Raw genomic sequence first — 14,032 nt, forward strand, 5'->3', positions numbered from 1 at the left:
AATATGGTATTTTGTGGAAATTCATCTGAAAACATTCATCTGTTTTCATCAGAAAACATCTAAAGTATATTTTTTAAGCCATGTGGCTTCATTATTTTGGCATCTAATCCATCATTACAGGAGTCCCTTTAGCATATAAGATTTGTTTTCCATCAGTCTTTAAATAATTAAGCTGAAAGGTTGCAAGAAGAAGCTGAAATGCTAAATGTGTTTATTACCAGTAAACTGACACATGTAAAAAAATGTACTATAGTAACCCCAATGCTAAGCAAAGAATATATTTTAAAATTTGATTTTTACCCTCATACATCTACAGACTTTGAACTGTTGAATTTGAAATGTGTCATTCATCTTAACACTATCATTATACAAAAAATATATTCTACTCTTAAAACTGACCATAAAATTATTCTTTTTTAAAATTGTATGTTTAAGTAATCTCTAAACCCAGTGTGAAACTCAAACTCACAACCCCAAAATCAAAAGTCATATGCTCTCCAGACTGAGCCCCAACCAACCATAGTATTATTAAACTCTGCATAACATTAATTTGAAATTTTAAAGATATTAACCAATGCTGAAATGTTTCATAATACTACATCAAATAATTTCGAAGGGTAAACAAATCATTGAAGGACCACACCAAATTTTATATGTCTTTATCATTGCTGTCTTTATATATGAGAAACTTAGTATCAAAAAATCTCTAGTAATGACATTAATCTAGTTTTAAAAACAAAAAGGTATATAAAAAACCTAGTAATGTTTCATTGGCTATGGTCAGTTGCATTTTATTTTTGAAAAAAATATGAAAGTACTCATGCTTTTCATTATGCTAATGATGAATTAAATAATGAATTTATTTCCTACAACAAAACATAAGAATCTTTGCAATAAGACAAACTTGTAGATCTATTCATATCTATTGGAATATATACAAATTTAAATGCAGTGGCATGTTCAGCCAGGTGCCATGGTTGAATACAGGAGTTAATTCCAAGCTAACTTCAAAAGATTCCATAACACTGTGGAAACATCTTCATAATACTCTCTAATTGACTTAAACAGACTTCATATCAACTGTTTAACACATTTTAACCCACAAATTAACACCCCTTGATCATTCAGATTAACCTTTCTTCTGTGAGTCAATTACACAACAAAGATAAAATAAACTTTAAAAAATCAGTTTTAAAAACTAAAATGGAGAAAAAAGAATGAATTAAAAAAAGGATATAATGCATATTACCACATGGTTGGAAGAGGTCATCACAAGGTTTCAAATTACAAGGTAACTGGAAAGCTCAAAGAAAAGCCAGCGTGGTCATAAGAACAAAGAGAAATGCATAAAGAAGTGAATGGGGGGAATAAGTTGGTATTTATTATGATTACTAAAGAGAAACAGAAGATGGATTACAGAAGGTATCTTTAATACATTCATGGAAAGATTAAAACATCAGATGTAAAGAGGTAGTAAGACAGGAACAAGAATTCCAGGTAAGATAAAGACCTCCAAAAGGTCTCGAATAAGGTTGAAAGAACACTGACACAAATGAAGTTAAAGAAAAAAGAAAAACACAGCAACAGGTGTGGTGCCAGCTAAAGTATTTACCTCTTTGTCTTTCCAGCTTAGTGTATTGCCTGGCTCCAACTCAATGAATGTTCACTGATGATTATTGCTGAAAAGACAAGAGAGAGAATAAATCAAGTGAAGACAACCAGTGAGGGGAAAAAATACAAAAATGAAAAACCATTTCTGAAAGATGAGGTAGAATTTTTCAATAGGGCTGATTCTCAATACTGTCTAAAAGCATTATGATAACATGCCAAAAAAAAAAAAGGGAAAAAAAAGAAGTTTCTATAATTCTAACCATTCATCTCTCCCTTCCACTAAAACTTAATACTTAAATATTTGAAGCTTAATACTTCCATGTATCTTCTTGGATGAACCTCATTGAGTCAAGGATTTCAATCATTCAAGTAATCTGCCTTATTCTATTCACATTAACTATAAGTTAGTAACTGTCACAGCACCCATATTTCCTCTGGCATAGTACTTCCTCAGTTATTTCAGTTGTCTGTTTACCCAGATAAACTCTAAGCTTTTATAAGGGCTACAGCCAACTGTCTTGTGTCTCTTGTAACAAAGTGTGTGACACACAGTAGACACTTGATAAGTGGTTTGTTGATTGAATGAATAAGTGAATGAAGACTCTATATGTACTATGTGTATGTATATATGTGCATATATGTGTGTGTGCTTATCTCATCACTAGCTAATTCTTGATGGTTTTCCTATCTTCCCAGTAGATTTTAAGTTGCTATCGGGCAATTGTCTAATTTCAGTACAATAACCATAATAGTTTGTAGTACTTAAAAATAAATACAGCTTAGTTCACTAATATGAAAATCCTAAAAACTCAGAGATAAATAAGACCAAGAAAATTAAAGAGGAGTTGGCGATGAAACCAGTAGAAAGAACCAAGTAAATATAATCCTAGGATAAAAATAGCAGAAATACACTGTATATATTGCAAATATTATCCATCAATGAGAAGCACAATTTACTAATAGGATATCAAATTAAGAATTTATAAATGTGTGATAGATATTAGTTAATGGGCAGATAAGTACTAAAGTGATGAATTGAGTAAGAATGTGATTTTTTACCATCACTACAACCAAGGGTCTTAAACCTATATCTATATCTATATAACTATACTTACATCTACACCTATATCTACATTTAATTCTCGATATAGTACTTAATCAATCTTCTTGAAATGAAATATTTAATATATGTCTACCTTGCTTGTGTAGATGCTGATGACACAGGTATTAAGAGGTTTCCCCATGCTTTTAATTTATTCACAAACTATAGTTCAACAAACATTTGGTTCTGGCATCATTTTTTCAACTCAATAGTTTGCAGTTTTCACCTGCTCTGTTTGGAAATTCCTAAAATACAGCTATTAATTTTTAAATTCTAAAATCCAAAACTCAACAAATGTTTCACTATTAATAATAATAACAACAACAAAAGCTAATCTTTCCTGTGTACTTACTACCCTCAGGCACTATTTTCTCACGGAATCCTCACAACAGACATAGAGGGAGATACTCTTATTAACCCTATTTTATACAGAAAGAAACCAAGGCACAGAGATTAATTAACTTAAAATGTTCATATAACCAGTAAGAGACAAAGCCTGGACTCAAACCTATGCAGTCTGACACCAGACTTCATGCTCTTAACCATTATCCTAACATACTTTATATTTCTGCTATGTTAGTTTTACATAAAATGGATAAATTACTGGGGCACCTGGCTAGCTTAGTCAGTAGAACATGTGACTCCTAGATCTCAGGGTCATGAGTTAGAGCCCCACATTGGATGGGGAGCCTACTTAAAAAAAAAGTGGATAAATTACCTTCTTAAGATAGTGAGAAACAAAACTATTATAGTTACACATCAACTTCAGACATATGGCAAGATAGCTGGTGCTTAGTTTCTTTGAGAGGTGTCCCTGCCCTTCAGATCTTATGGAATTAGGGAATCAGAACATACATCCAAAGCGTATAATAGTACTCTGTGAGATAGGATGAGTGCAAATGAGGAGTATACACAGCACTTGCTATGAAAGTAGACAAGACGAACTCATTTCTAAAGTCTCGATGGGAGAGATGGATCTTCAAGGGGGGATACAATTGATAGGTGGAAGCAAAGAGCAAAGATGGTATAAGCAAGGAGAACTGCCTGAACAAAATTATGGATAAAGCACCAAGAAAAGATCCCACCGTTTAAATGTTTCATGTCGGAGGTTAATAGGTGATGAGGCTAGAAAACTAAGGATCATATTGTAGTGGTAAGTAAATACCAGGTTAAGGAGTTAGCACTTTATTTTCCATTTTATTGATTTACTTATTTTTTACAGTAAACTTTATACCAACATGGGGCTTGAACTCATGACCCTGAGATCAAGAGTCACATGCTCTATCAATTGAGCCAGTCAGGCACCCCAAGACTTTATCCTCTAGACCTGGCTTGTTCAATACAGCAGTTACTAGTTTCATGTAGCTATTGAGCACCTGAGATGTGGCAAGTCCAAACTGTGAATGAGCAGTACAGGTAAAATACACAGCAGCTTTTGAAAACTTAGTATGAAAAAACAATGTAAAATACAATTAATAATTTCTACATTGATTATATTTGAAACAATCATACCCCACATATATTAGGTTAAATATAATATATTATTAAAATTAATTTCACCTCTTTTTACTTTCCTAACGTGGCTACTAGGAAATTTAAAATCATATATGTGGTTTGCATCTGTGGCTTACATCATATTTCTATTGGGCAATAATGCTGTAAAAAATGAAAACTGAAGAAAAATGAGCAGGGATTCATGCAAAAAGTGTTTTAAGAGATCTATTCTGGAATAATAAATTCAGATTGTAAAACAACTAATCTGGAATAATAAATTCAGATTGTAAGACAACTAATCTGGAATAATAAATTCAGAATGTAAGACAACTAATCTGGATTTTCAATAAGCCAATGGCAGGAAAAGAAAAAAAAATACCAAGACTGCAGTGAAGTGGGACTGCTATACCTAAGATATTTAAGAGACAGAACAGTCAAAAGCAATGTGTAGACTTTGTTTGGATCATGATTCAAGCCAACTAACCATAAAAGTAATTTCTGAGACAACTAAGGAAATGTAAATAGAGACTAGATATTGGATCCCATCAATGACTTATTGAACATTTCAGTGGAATAATGACATTATGGAGATGAAAGAAAAAGTTGCAAACTAAAGTATGCTTTAGTGATATGAGCTAAAGTATGTCAAAATGAAATGACAGACTAGGGAATTGCCAGGGGAAAAATGTATATCTCGTACTATCTAAAACCTAAATAAATACATACATACATATATACAAACACATGCACACACGCAGCACACACACACAAATATAAAAGAGTAAATTGAGAAAATGGAGGTACTGTGATCAGACTTTTCAGAATTTGGTTAAAAAAAGGGAATAAAAGAGAAAGCACAATATCCTAAGGAATCATAAATCAAAGTTATGTGCTCTTGCTGTAAAAACTGGAGAATCTGAGCATAACTATCTATATAAGGAAGGACTAAGCAGTAGAAAAGGGGTGTTTGAGGGCTAAAAGTTCAATGGTGTGTCAAGGAAGGTATTCAGAAAAACACAATTCTGTCATGTAAGGTATTTCTAGAGCCACACAGCAGATATGTTGGAATCAGGACTAAAATCAAATCCTCTGACTTAGCATAATGTTCTGTCTCTAACTTAAACATGACAAAATCCTATGGAGAACCCAATCTATACTTTTCGCTCTGGATTTTCCAACTTTCTTGTGTCATTCAGTTATTCTTTATACCATCATTAAATAATTTGACCATATTAAAATATTTTACTTACTGTACTTAGGTTTATCTTGAATGCTTCTCAAACTGAGATTTGGTAGAAGATAAAATAGAAGGAAAACAGTAAAATTTAAAGCAGTAACAACAAGAAAATTTAAGCAGTAACAACAAGAGAACCTACTTAACATCTCCAACTGAAATTTAAATCATGTTGCCAAAACACAAGATGCAGTTTCACCTCTGGGTACAATGCAAGGAAGAGAGGTCAAAGTTAAGGTCTGTTGTATGGAGATAATAAACGGGAGGAACGAAAGGAAAAGGAGAATGAAGAAGGAAAAAAAATAAAACTAACAAAAAACCCCCTAACAATGGCTTTTTGGAATACCCAACAACCGCCTCAAAGTAGAATGCTTTATTCTGCTTTTTTTGTAAATGGGAAAGATAGCATGGCTTCCCTAGTAATATACTTACTGAGCATCCTGTTCTGCTGCTATACAATTAGCTCTTTGGCCTTGACGCTTGGTTTGTTTCCTCATCTACAAAATGGGAATATTAACACCTGCCTTACTAGTCTCCCTGGGTTGAAATGAAAGTGAACTGAGGAAGTAAATGTGAACGGACTACTTTTGAAAGTTACCAGTTGCTAAGACCTACAAGAAACAATTGGGTTGAAGATCTTTTCCAGGGTGGGGCCTGGGTGGCTGACTTCGTTGAGAGTCGGGACTCTTGATTTTGGCTTAGTCCTGGGATGCATTTGCCGTTCCAACCCCTCCACTGGCTGGGACTGACCGCGGAGCCTGCTTGAGATTCTCTCGCTCTCGCTCTCTCGCTCTGTGTGTGTCTGTGTGTGTCTGTGTGTGTGTGTGTCTGTGTGTCGGTGTCTCTGTCTCTCTCTCGGCCCCTCTCCCTCCTCTCCCTTGCGCGCGCTCTCTCAAATAAAAAAGAAAAAAAAAATCTTTTCCAATTAAAACTGAAAAGAAAAACTTCAGCTGGCATAGGTTTTCTCTTAATTTTCAACTGAGAATATTCTAAGGGAAGTGTAGCGACCCGGGAGGAATGAGATCTCATCCTACACAACCCCCTACTCCACATTCCCCCCCTCCCCCCCCTCCCCCGCCAAAGAACCATCAACAACCACAATAGGATTGGGAGCAGCGCTGGGTAGGGTAAGCGGAGGAAGCTTTGGGGAAGACGGGGGAAGCCCGGGGATGGCGGTACTCGTGAGGGAGAGGAGAGACGCCACAGTCGCAGAGCTGGGACCAGAGGGAGTTAGAAAGAGGCGAAAGACACCTCTTTTCACAACCCGGCACTTACTGTTGGTAAACTCCTCAGAAAGCAGAGGCTGGTTACCATAGCGACCGCGTCCAGGAGGGCGGAGCGCCCCTGGCGTTTGGTGTCTCGGCCAAAAGAGCTCGACTAGAAACGTAGTCACGTCAGAGCAATGACTTCCGGCGGAAGGAGAAGCCGGTTCCGGGTTTTGGCTGACTGCTGGGGAGGAGTGGGTGCTAAGGACTCTTAGGAAGTTCGGTAAGTTTGATCCTGAGTAAAGGCAGCATAGGATATCTGCCTAAGGCGGGGTGGTACAGCCGCAGTGACTACAGTGGATTCCCAAGTCTCAATTTTGAGGGGCTCCCCACCTCCATCTCTTGAAGTTATCAGCTGTGCGAAGATGCCTGATCTCTGGGGCTGCAAGCGAGGTCTGTAGTATAGAGGGCTGAAGTATCCTCCTGTGAGCGGTCTCAGTTCTTTGCGAGCGCCAGAAACCGAGGGACCCTTGCCGTCTACCTGCCGCCGGTGCTGACTGGCTCTTTTATTATTTATTATATGACTGGCATATTATTCTTTTGAGTTAATCTGGAAGAAATGTGAACGCTATGAAATGGAAACGCTGAGGGAATGCTCCCAAGTTCATTTTAATTCTTTACAGTTTTGTTTTGCTTTCAACATTTTTAAAATTTGTCAACATTTATTAAATTTCTCTAGTGTCTTTAGTGAGGACTTCTTGTGTGCCGCTTTTACCTTGAGACTAGCGCAAATACCTTCTTAGAGGTCATCACCGGTCGAGTTCATTTTCGGATTCTTTTTTATTAATGCTATTATATATTCACTGATTTAAGATATAAGGGTATATCGAAACCTGTAACACACTTTCCATACTTGTCTGTATACTTATACATGAGATTTTTGGGGCGTTTTGAAATGAAAATACATACTTCATCAGGATTGTACTGTAATCATGATTTTTTCAACTAAATATTAAAGATCTTAGAAAAGTATTTGCGCATTTCTTCGATCCTGCAAACTGTAATGAATCGTCATCAATGTTTTTATTAAGCCTGTCGGAGAAGGCCCACTTCTTGTTCAATGGATGATGGCATTTGAGCAGATACCAAAGAAGGATTGGTACAGCATTCTGGGGGCAGACCCATCTGCAAGTATGTCAGACCTAAAACAAAAGTATCAAAAACTCATATTACTGGTAAGTCTTTGCTTGCAGATTTTAATCTTGGGGATGTGGGGAGAGGGAACAGTTTTTTCGGATGTGATCAGAAATTTAGGTTTCCCTAAAATGAATACATGTTATCAAAGCAGGTAGTAAGGTATTAATTTGGTTAATTGAAAGTTTCAGTAATATTGAAAAAAAAATTTTGTTTTTTTAAATTTGAGGTGGGAAAACATGGTTTGGAGCAGGAGATCTGAGTCATGCAGGTTGATTTGGAATCCTGATTCTGGCACTAACTGTGGTAACAGGACGAGTTAATTTCCCCTGTATGTGCTTCAGAGAGAATTAAATGAAATAGTCCACATAAAATTGTTAGAATAAGCAGTGCTAGCATCCAGTAGCCGCTAGCTACATGTGTCTGTTGAGCACTTGAAATGTGGCTAGTCCAAAATGAAATTTGCTATAAATGTGAAATACACAGTGGATTGTGAAGACTTAGTACAAAAAATGAATATAAAATAATCTAAACTTTATGTTGATTACATATTGAGGTGATAATATTTTTGGTATATTGGTTATTTTCTATATTTTACATAATATACGTGCATATATTTACGTATAGAATAAAATATAAAAATAATTTAATCTGTGTTTTGCTTTAATACTGCATATGTGGCTTGCATTTATAGTTTGTATTGTGTTTTTATTGAATGGCGCCCATTTAGGCCATTTATACACTGTTTTTCACACAGCTCCATTCTTTTGTGAAATGAGTGTGGTCTTTATAAGTATATAGTATCTTTGTGAACTGTTATTTTAATTTTTTTCAACCTATATTGTGAAGTTCCTTAGCCAATGTCAGTAACTCTATAATGGTCTCCATTTAATTCAGTTTACAAAAGGGATAGAATATCATTACTTATGTAGCATTAGTTGTTTCTTTAGTTTTTGTCAGATAGATCTGTGAAATTTTGCAAAAACTATTAGTGTTTATTGTGAGAAACAGTAGCTGTTTTACTGTTAAGAATGTATTACTATCCCTTCTTTAGGTAGTAAGTTAACTAAATGATATTAAGATTTCTTTTGTCTCAGAATCTTAAGATTTCTTTCATTAAAGTCAAGGAGACTTGATTGAAATTTTTTTCCTAATACTGAATCATCTTCCCTCATTTAAGTGAGAGTTGAGGCTGGAAAAGTAGATTGGGTCTAGATCATGCAGGCCTTTTAGGCCATGTTGACCTTTAATTTAGCAATGAGAAGCCATTTGCTCTTCATATGGTAGCATTTGTCAAACACCAAAATGAATGAATCATTTTGTATACCCTCTCTTATCCTACCAGAGAGTTCCAGTTGCTCTGGATCTTCACCAACATTTGATGCTATTTGTTTCTTTCATTTCATCTATTGAGGGATTCTCAATTTTGCCACCATTGACATTTAGGGCAGGATAATTCTATGTTATGTGGGGCTGGTCCTGTGCAGTGTAAGATGTTCAGTAGCATTCTAGATGCCAGTAACAACCAAAATGTCTCCTGAGGGTCAAAATGGCCAAACTCCCTGTCCCATTGAGAACCACCACCCAATTCTGTGTTTATAGTGATCTCTCATTGTGGTTTTATTTTGTATTTCTCTGATGACTAATGATTTTAAGCATTTTTAAGTGTTATTGTTAGCCATTTGTATAATTATCTTTTCTGAAGTGTCTTTTTTAAAAATCAAATATATTTTTGGGGCACCTGAGTGGCTCAGTTGGTTAAGCATCTGACTTCAGCTCAAGTCATGATCTCGCAGTTTGGAGGGTTTTCTCTCAGTTCTCCAGTCCTGTCCTCCAACTTTAGTAGGCCACTTGTGCCAGTGCCTCATAGATGACTCTTGGCTCTCCTGCCCTATCTCTCTTCTTTCTTGTGAATACTTGGTAAAGGCCTATGGGATAGAATTGGTGGGCAGGTACAGTCTCTGTACGATTGGTGTCCCTAGGTCATGACAGTCTGGACCTGACCCTGAAAAATGATTAAAAGTTTGTTTTCTTCTTCTTTTCTTTCAAGTTTATTTATTTATTTTGAGAGAGACAGAGAGAGACAAGATGAGTTGGGGAGCAGGAGACAGAGAGGGAGAGAGAAATCCCAAGCAGGCTCCACACGGTCAGCATAGAGTTCCATGTGGGGCTTGAAGTCATGAACCGTGAGATCATGACCTGAGCTGAAACCAAGAGTTGGATGCTTAATGGACTGAGCCACCAGGCGCCCCAAGTTTGTTTTCTCCTTACCTATGTCTGTGGTGGCTTTCTGCTCCTGCTGTTGTGCCAAAGATAAAACCAGTAATGGGTTTCTTCCCTTCTGGGGAGGACCTTTTCATTTTGAATTTGGATTCATTGGGTTTCTTTGAGTCCTCAGCTCCGTATTTAAAACAACAACAACAACACAACTATGAGTTTGTAGGATATCTGGCTTCTTCTGGATTATTCCTATCTGCATTAAAGTGTACCATTATTTCTCCCATCTTTGAAAAAATAAAAAAACCTACCCTTTCTCTCAACCCATTTCTGCCACTTATTGCCCCAAATCTGTGTTCTTCTTTTTAAAAAAAGATGTTTATTTTTTTTTTATTTTGAGGTGGGGGAGGGCCAGAGGAAGAGGGAGAGAGAATCCCAAACAGGGTCCGCACTGTCAGCACAGAGCCTGATGCGGGGTTCTGACTCACAAACCCCATGAGATCATGACCTGAGCTGAAATCAAGAGTTGGATGTTTAACCAGCTGAGCCCCCCAGGTAATCCTCTGTATTCTTGTAGCAAAAAAAAAATTTTAAAGATGTTATCTCTATTTCCTTTCTCCAATTTTTCTCTTCTTAACTCTCTTAAACCTACTCCAGTGAGGCTTTGCTCCCACAACACTGAAACTGCTCTTATCAAGATTGTCAATGATATATGTAATGGGAAAAAACACAGTCCTCCTGTGTTTTTCCTTTACTCATACATTATTCTTCCATCACCAGATGTGTGGATTTTCAACACATCAAGCAATTTTCTGCAACACCAGTTGGATGTCCTGTAATTCACGTCAATTCTGACATTACCTGCAGACAGCATCAGATCCCACAAAGTTAAGGGCTTACCCCCACAACATTGCCCCCACTTCAGATGCCAGTCATAAGTCGCAGGTTGTCACTTATACTTCTGACTGACTAGCTGTAGATTAGGATTCCCTGACCCCTTCCTTGAGTTTGATAATTTGCTAGAATGGCTCACAGAACTCAGGGAAATAATCATGTTTACCAGTTTATTATATAATAAAGGATATGATAAAGAATACAGATGAACATCCAGATGAAGAAATGCAGAGTACAGGAGCTTCTGTCCCAGTGAAGTTGGGGTATAGCCACCCTTCTAGCATGTAGATGTATGTGTTTACCAATTCACATACTTTCTGAACCTGTACTATTGGGGATTTTGTGTAGGCTTCATCATGTTGGTATGATTGATTATTAACTCCATTTCTAGTTTCTCTCCCTTCTTTGGAGAATGAGGGGTAGGCCTGAAAGTTCCAAGCTTCCAATTATGGCTTAGACTTTCTGATGCTCAGCCCCTATCCAGGAGTCCACCAATAGTCACCCATTAGAAAAAAGACTCCAGTCACTGGAAGATTTATAGGGATTTAGGAATTCTGTACCAGAAACTGGAGGCAGAGAGTGGATATTTTTTTCTATTATTTCACAATATCCATTTTGCTATAACAGTGGTTAATACTTAGTCTTCATTTTGTTTTATTAGTAAGATGGCCATTTAGCCTTCTTTTCCCAGAGTAGTTATGGTTTTGTCCTGGCATAATTAACAACTGCCTTTTTCATTTTTTTTTTTGAAATGTCAATATTTACATTATAAATTTATTTTGAAGTTTTTTTGTAGTTGTAGCCAACTGTGTAAATTATCACCACAGTTAAAATATGGAACATTTACATAGGGCTAAAAAGTTTCTTTGTGCCTTTTGATCCCCTGATGCCTACAACTTTAACCAGCTGGACAGTGATTCTGGTGCACAGGTGTGTGTGGGCCCCCTGTACTGTGTTACGGTACCTGCAAATGTGAGGAACTGAAGGCCTGGAGAAGGAGGGTTAAAGTGAGCAAAGAAAAAAAAAAAAAGACAAAGGGAAAAATGATTGGCCCAACTGTCTCCAAATAATCTTTGCTGTATTGGCTCCTTGTGGAGAGATGGAGTTTGGAGGAGAGGACTTTCTAGACTAAGCTCAGTTAAAAAAAAAAAAAAAAGCAAAATATCTTCTCCTAACTTGGTTTCTTCCTAAGCCAAATAGAGCTGAAGAAATCTGAACAAAGTTGGTAAGTATGGGTAGATTGCTTTGGAATGAAGAGGTAGATCTACTAGGTACTGTTGGTAAGCTATGGAAGAAGACTTGGAAAGGGGTAAGACACTATGGCTGGGCATTCCAAAGATGGGACCTCTTCTTCCAGGCACATACCACTTCGTTAAGTGATAAATTTAAATTGTCAACTTGCGTAACAGCAGCATTTGACACAGTTTATCACATTTTCTTCTTTTATATATTTTCTTCATTTGTCTTCTGAGACATGGTATTTTCCTAATTTGCCTGTTACTAAACTATCTCTGGAAAGTAGTAGGTAATCAAATTTTATTCAGTGAATGAGGCGTATGAGTGTAATCATTTATATTTTAATTCCTCTGTTGATGACTTTAATTTTGTATTTTTAAATTTCTTTTTTAAAAAAAATTTATGTCTTTATTTTGAGAGACAGAGAGCAAGCAGGGGAGGGGGAGCGAGAGAGGGAGGCACAGAATCCAAAGCAGGCTCCAGGTTCTGAGCTGTCAGCACAGAGCCTAATGCGGGGCTCAAACCCATGGACTGTGACATCATGACCTGAGCCGAAGTCAGATGTTTAACCGACTGAGCCACCCAGGTGTCCCTGTATTTTTAAATTTCTAACAACTCTGCCTATTTTCTGAATTTCCTTTTTGGTATGTGTGTGACTTCCTGATATTGTTTTAGGAATAAAGTAACTTTAAGGTTAATAATGTTTTTTTAAGTTTTTTCTTTTTCTTCAAGTGTTTTTTTTTTTTTTTTTTTTTTTTTTTTTTTTTTTTTTTTTAGTAGGCTTAATACAAAATGCAGAGCCCAAAATGGGGCTTGAACTCACTACCCTGAGATCAAGACCTGAGCTGAGATCAAGAGTCAGACCCTAAACTAACTGAACTACCCAGGAGCCCTTCTTTGAGTTCTTTTTGTTTTTTCTCTTCCTTTTGTTATAGAGCCTCCTTTACCTATATTTGGTGATCATTGGTCATCTGTTCATCTTTAACAGTGAAATGTTCCACTTTCCACTGCTTCATTATTAGTACATAGGAATGCAATAGATTTCGATACATTGGTTTTGTATCCTGTCACTTTACTTAATTCATTTATCAATTCTAGTAGTTTTTTGGTGGAGTCTTTAGGGTTTTCTATCTATAGTATCCTGTCGTCTGCAAATAGTGAGAGTTTTACTTCTTCCTTACCAGTTTGGATGCCTTTTGTCTCTTGTGTTATCTAATTGCTGTGGCTAGGACTTCCAGTAGTATATTGAATAAAAGTGGTGAGAGTGGACATCTTTTGTTCCTGGCCTTGGGAGGAAAGCTCTCAGTTTTTCACCATTAAGTATGATGTTGGTTGTGGGCTTTTCATATAAGGCCTTTATTATATTGAGGTATGTTCTCTCTAGATCTACTTTGCAGAGGGCTTTTATGATGAAGAAATTCAAGACAATGCAAAGATAAGGAAACACATTCCATGTTGATGGGTTGGAAGAATAAATATTATTAAAATGCATATACTACCCAAAGCAATCTACACATTTAATGTAGTCCCTATCAAAATACTAACAGTATTTTTTCTCAGAACTAAAACAAACATTTGTGTGGAACCACAAAAGACCTCAAATAGCCAAAGTAAAGTTGAAAAAGAAAAACAAAACTGGAAGTGTCACAATTCCAGATTTCAAATTATATTACAAAGCAGTAGTAATTAAAACAGTATATGGTACTGGCATAAAAATAGACACAGAGATCAAGGAATAGAACTGAAAACCCAGACATAAATCTACAATTTATATAGTCAATCTTTAATGAAGGAGGAATGAATATACAATTAGAAAAAAGACAGTCTCCCCAACAAATGGTGCTG

General features: G+C 36.3%; 2 protein-coding genes across 2 annotated transcripts in view; one reads left to right on the forward strand and one right to left on the reverse strand.

Moving 5' to 3' along the window:
* The window catches only part of LOC120221768 (doublecortin domain-containing protein 1-like), a 103,541-nt gene extending 96,744 nt beyond the window's left edge, over positions 1-6,797 (reverse strand). Inside the window, exons 1-2 of the mRNA XM_039219334.1 lie at positions 6,717-6,797; positions 1,613-1,679 (exon numbers count right to left, since the gene is read on the reverse strand). The gene's annotated coding sequence lies outside the window, so the exon portion shown is untranslated. The remainder of the gene's footprint in view (positions 1-1,612; positions 1,680-6,716) is intronic.
* Positions 6,798-6,862: 65 nt separating this feature from the next.
* Positions 6,863-14,032, forward strand: part of DNAJC24 (DnaJ heat shock protein family (Hsp40) member C24) — a 55,727-nt gene continuing 48,557 nt past the window's right edge. Inside the window, exons 1-2 of the mRNA XM_039219333.1 lie at positions 6,863-6,929; positions 7,738-7,881. Of these exons, the coding sequence (XP_039075264.1) occupies positions 7,771-7,881 (111 nt within the window). The 5' untranslated portion in view covers positions 6,863-6,929; positions 7,738-7,770. The remainder of the gene's footprint in view (positions 6,930-7,737; positions 7,882-14,032) is intronic.

The sequence above is a fragment of the Hyaena hyaena genome, unplaced genomic scaffold (genome assembly GCF_003009895.1).
Source record: "Hyaena hyaena isolate Hyena2069 unplaced genomic scaffold, ASM300989v1 scaffold_807, whole genome shotgun sequence".
NCBI classification, from domain to species: domain Eukaryota; kingdom Metazoa; phylum Chordata; class Mammalia; order Carnivora; family Hyaenidae; genus Hyaena; species Hyaena hyaena.